The sequence below is a fragment of the Sardina pilchardus genome, chromosome 15 (assembly GCF_963854185.1).
Source record: "Sardina pilchardus chromosome 15, fSarPil1.1, whole genome shotgun sequence".
NCBI lineage: Eukaryota > Metazoa > Chordata > Actinopteri > Clupeiformes > Clupeidae > Sardina > Sardina pilchardus.
Window position 1 is genome coordinate 481,869 of NC_085008.1, and position 5,000 is coordinate 486,868.

Here is a 5,000-nt window from a genome sequence, read left to right on the forward strand (position 1 = left end):
TTTCTGCCGAGCGCTTCACGACTACATCATTCTATCTGTCGGGGGAGAACACGCCAAGACAACCCGTGTTTACCGGCCCCCAGCCGCTCAGCACCGGCTCCCCCGAGCCACCACACAGCTGAGAGTTCACTAATTATGGCGCGCAGTGGAGAGCACGCGACCATTTCATCACAAGATAACAGCGTCTGAACGGATGCACACTACGCTAAAATACGACCCTTTCTGCCAACACTACGCAAAATAAGACCCTTTCTGTCAACAGCGGCAAATATTCAAGGCATAGGCTAATGGGCACCATAGAGACACAAGGTCAAGATAGTTCTGAACTTCACAGGTGCACAACTTAAGAGACGGTGTGTTAAGCTGGGGGCTTTATACAGGATATTTACTTTACTATGGAGACCGTTTGAGAACTGAGATGTCAGAATGTCCAGCAGTGCAGTGCTGAGTCGACCCCAGAGTCCCAGACACGGAGATGGAAGGAAGTCATTCTCTGGAAAACCAGAATGGCTCTGTGAATAGGCCTACATTTAATTTGCCGACTTAAATCTGAACCCCCCCCCCCCCCCCCCTCCCCCTATATTTGGCGTCACGAGAACATATCGTGACCAAAAACGTCTGAATGTATCTCGGTTTTGATCTTCGTTGCTCCCTAACATTAGATGCCCATACTGTGTCCCCCCATCAGTTACAGCACTGTGTTCTAAACTGCCTATAGGGGCATCAACGTACACCACCACCATTCTGCTGCCTCCTCCCATTGGATTGCTTCTTTGCCACACTGATCCACACGGGCCAAGGTGTCTCTGTTTCTTCATGTCACCCTTGGACTGTTTTTGTCACAATATTCCCGGAGCGCTTTCTCTTGGGTCTCTGGTCGCAGGTTCACTTTGGAACTTAATGAAGCGGAGGCTGAGAAACAGCCTGGAGCACAGACACACACACACACACACATACACGCACACACACTTATCTACTGGGGAACAGCCTGGGGCAGAGACAGGCAGCGCTGCTACAAAAGCACTTATCTACTGGGGAACGCCTGAAAAACAGACACACACACACACACACACACACACACACACACACACACACACACACACAGGCACTTATCTACTGGGGAACGCCTGAAAAACAGACAACACCTGAACACACGTCAGATGTTTTGTTTGACTTGGCTGTGCTGTATTTGACTTGATGGCTTTAGTTTAGTGTGTTTTGTTTGACTTGATGCTTTTAGTTTAGCGTGTTTTCGCTTGACTGCTGCATTTGCGGCAACATAGTGGTCCCTGTTGGACATGAAGACAACACTCAGAATAAATGCGGCACAGATGTAGAGGATGATGTAACTTTATTATTTACTGTGAAACATCAGATAAAATAATTAAGGAGCCACAAAATTATTTATTTTGACCTGTGGTGAATAAAACCGCAAATTCTAAAACAACTTTTCCAAACCACCAGAAAAAAAATAAGGAAGGAAAAAAAACAAGCGTACATTGGAGAGAAGGTGCTACACAGAGAGAGCTGTGCTGGAGTTGAACTCGCTCCTCCCGTTCCTTTATTCGTTTATTCGTTTAGAAAACAAGGTGAAAAGTCTGTGGCGCTCCGTGAGCTCTGGGGGGGGGGGGGGGTCAACAGGCAGGGCTGGTCTCTCCTGAGCCGTGGGGGGGGTGGAGGAGGAGGGGGAGGAGTGTGTGGTCAACAGGCACAGGGGGCGTCAGCCTCCACCTCCACCGTTAGTCCTTTGCTCAGGAGGAACGCTTCCTGCTTGGGCTCCCGACCCAGGAACTTCTTCAGCATCTCCGTGGCGTCCTCGGAACCACCCGGCCGCAGGATACACTTCCTGTAGTCCAGACCCACCTGCGGCCACACACACACACACACACACACGTTTAATTCACCAGCAGACTCTTGAATGTTTAGGAGAGGAGAGGAGGAGGAGAGGAAAGGAGAGGAAAGGAGAGGAGGAGGACAACAGGAGGAGGAGAGGAAGAAAAGAGGCGAGAAGAGGAAAGGAGGAGAGGAGAGGAGAGGAGAGGAGAGGAGGAGTGGAAGAGAGGAGAGGAGAAGAGAGGAGAGGAGAGGAGAGGAGAGGAGAGGAGGAGTGGAGGAGGAGAGGAGGGAAGGAGTGGAGAGGAGGAGGAGGAGGAGGAGGAGAGGAGAGGAGGAGGAGGAGCTGTATTCATTACCTTTGGGTTCATGATGCCCTCCTGCTTGAAGCGGGCGTAGAACATGTCCATGGAGAAGACCTCGCTCCACAGGTACCCGTAGTACTGGGCATCGTACCCGCCCGCCAGGTGCCCAAATGTAGCGGGCATGTTGGTACCTGAGGAGGAGGAGCAGGCAAGTCTCAACCAACCAATCAGATCGTCTCCATGGGCAACCAATCAGATCGTCTCCATGGGAGCCATCAGATCTCAGCATCTTGCAATAACTTCTCAACCACAAAGTAGGTTGAGGAGTTTCACAGTTGAGAAATGGTCAAACAAAGCAAACATTTCAGCGCTCTATGAAATTATGCCAAAGTGGTGGCCTGTGTTCAACTACTTAATTTGAAAACTTTTGTACATATCAGGGCCGCGTTTCCCTGATTCGTTAAGAAGCACTTAAGTGCTAAGAACTTCTTGGGAACGTTCTTAGAGTGCTCCTAAGAAGTTCTTAGCACTTAAGGGTTTCTTAACGAATCTGGGAAACGTGGGCCAGGCCTACTGTAGACTCGTACGATATAGACGAACACAACAGCCGAGCCCACCTTAGGATTAGGACACCCAATTCTCTTAGCTTTCATAGAACATAAAACGGCTCTAAACTGACGAGGGGCGTGAGGAGGGCGTGAGGAGTGGGTGGGGGGGTCTTACCTGAAGAGGCGGGCACTAAACTGACGAGGGGGCGTGAGGAGTGGGGGGGGGGGGGGGGGGGTGTCTTACCGGATGAGGCGGGCACGCCCAGAATCTCCTGGCACAGCCTGGCATACTCGTCAGCAGGGTCCACGCCACACTTGGTGTGCAGACACTGGTCCACCTTCGCCAGGACGATCTGCCGCAGGTTGAACAGACCTACAGAGGGCAGAGAGAACGGGCACATGATGGGCACAGAGGGCAGAGAGAGGGCACAGAGAGGGCAGGAGGCCACAGTCAAGTTGTGGTTCTCAGAACATCCTGCCGAAGGACTACATTGAAAATTAGCCGGCTAACACTGGCACAGTTTTCAGAACTGCTAAAGGATGTGTACGGTCCTAAATAAATCAAATAGATGTGAATGTTCATCAGCACAGAGCGGCCTCATGGGCAGCTGAGATGACGACGTCACAGCCGACTTAGCATGCTCAGACCACAACACAGGACTCCACACACAGAGGTGCACGGTATATCGGCAGCCAATATATTATTGGCCGATATTTTAAAGCCTTTGGTGGGACAAATCAGTAGATAAGTAGTTCTAAGTATTCTAGTATTATATTTGCATTTCGTCCACTTGGGTTTTGCAACATTACCTCCGCAGCACTGCAGGTTGTGCGCAACAGAAGGTACTTTTACACTGGACAGCACTCCGCTAATTTGCCCATCTTTCTTGCGGTTCAGCTCGAGCCTACTGGAGGCGGCACATTGGGGGTTAATTAGCCTCCAACAAGATAAAGTCCGAGGAGTTGCAGCTTTATTTAATTAACCGCTGCTAAAACTATCTTTCCCACACAAACTCTGATCTGGTCGCTAGCTTTTTCACAGCTTCTAGCCATTTATCTGCGTTGAGTGTTTACTCCATATGAAAACGATTTATATCTGCGTTGAGTGTTAACTCCATATGAAAACGACTTACTTGCTGTTCCTGGCCACTCACTCGCACCTCAATGACGTCACGTTTACTTAAAGGAGCCACACAGAGGCCTAGGCTACTGCTGTACCACTGAGGACTATTATGAGTATTATGGCCTAGGCTACTGCTGTACCACTGAGGACTATTATGAGTATTATGGCCCAGGCTACTGCTGTACCACTGAGGACTATTATGAGTATTATGTCCTAGGCTACTGCTGTACCACTGAGGACTATTATGAGTATTATGTCCTAGGCTACTGCTGTACCACTGAGGACTATTATGAGTATTATGGCCTAGGCTACTGCTGTACCACTGAGGACTATTATGAGTATTATGGCCTAGGCTACTGCTGTACCACTGAGGACTATTATGAGTATTATGTCCGTCATCATTGGTGGTAGGCACAATTACTGCAATTAAATGATGCCTATTAAATGTTGTCCCCTATTCATTCTTGATTTTTTTTCTCCAAGAGTAATATTATTGGTTATCGTATCGGTCACAACAAACCGATAAATATCGGTTATCGTTATTGGCCCTAAAATTCCATATTGGTACATCTCTACACAGACACCATTTAGAAGAGCTTTAGACCACAACACAGGACTCTCCAAACAACGCACATTTACAAGAGCTTTTGGTTCGTTAACTTTAAAGATTTTTGTTTCTCACTTCCCAAACTTCCTCATTCCCACTTCCAAAACGTCCTCACTTCCCAAACGTCCTCACTTCCCAAACGTCCTCACTCTCAAACGTCCTCACTTCCCAAACGTCCTCATTTCTCAAACGTCCTCATTCTCACTTCCCAAACGTCCTCATTCTCACGTCCAAAACGTGATGCACATAAACTGAGTGATGTAGCTGCACAATGGAAACGCTAAATTAACTTGCGCTCTTCTACAACCGTGTGTGTGTGTGTGTGTGTGTCTGGGATGGCGGCGTGTGTGTGTGTGTGTGTGCGTGTGTGTGTGTGTGTGTACATACCGGTGTTGGCGAGGCGGGACTTGATGAGCTTGTCCAGCAGCTGGTCGGGGATGGCGGCGTGTGTGTGTGTGTGTGTGTGTGTGTGTGTGTGTGTGTGTGTGTGTGTGTGTGTGTGTGTGTGTGTGTGTGTGTGTGTGTGTGTGTGTGTGTGTGTGCGTGTGTGTGTGTGTGTGTACATACCGGTGTTGGCGAGGCGG

The 5,000-nt window shown here is 49.1% G+C and overlaps 1 protein-coding gene across 1 annotated transcript in view; it reads right to left on the reverse strand.

Annotated features, from left to right (window-relative positions):
* Positions 1-1,334: 1,334 nt before the first annotated feature.
* Positions 1,335-5,000, reverse strand: part of thop1 (thimet oligopeptidase 1) — a 17,813-nt gene continuing 14,147 nt past the window's right edge. The window contains exons 12-14 of the mRNA XM_062555360.1: positions 2,931-3,059; positions 2,193-2,329; positions 1,335-1,863 (exon numbers count right to left, since the gene is read on the reverse strand). Coding sequence (XP_062411344.1) covers positions 1,702-1,863; positions 2,193-2,329; positions 2,931-3,059 — 428 coding nt within the window. The 3' untranslated portion in view covers positions 1,335-1,701. The remainder of the gene's footprint in view (positions 1,864-2,192; positions 2,330-2,930; positions 3,060-5,000) is intronic.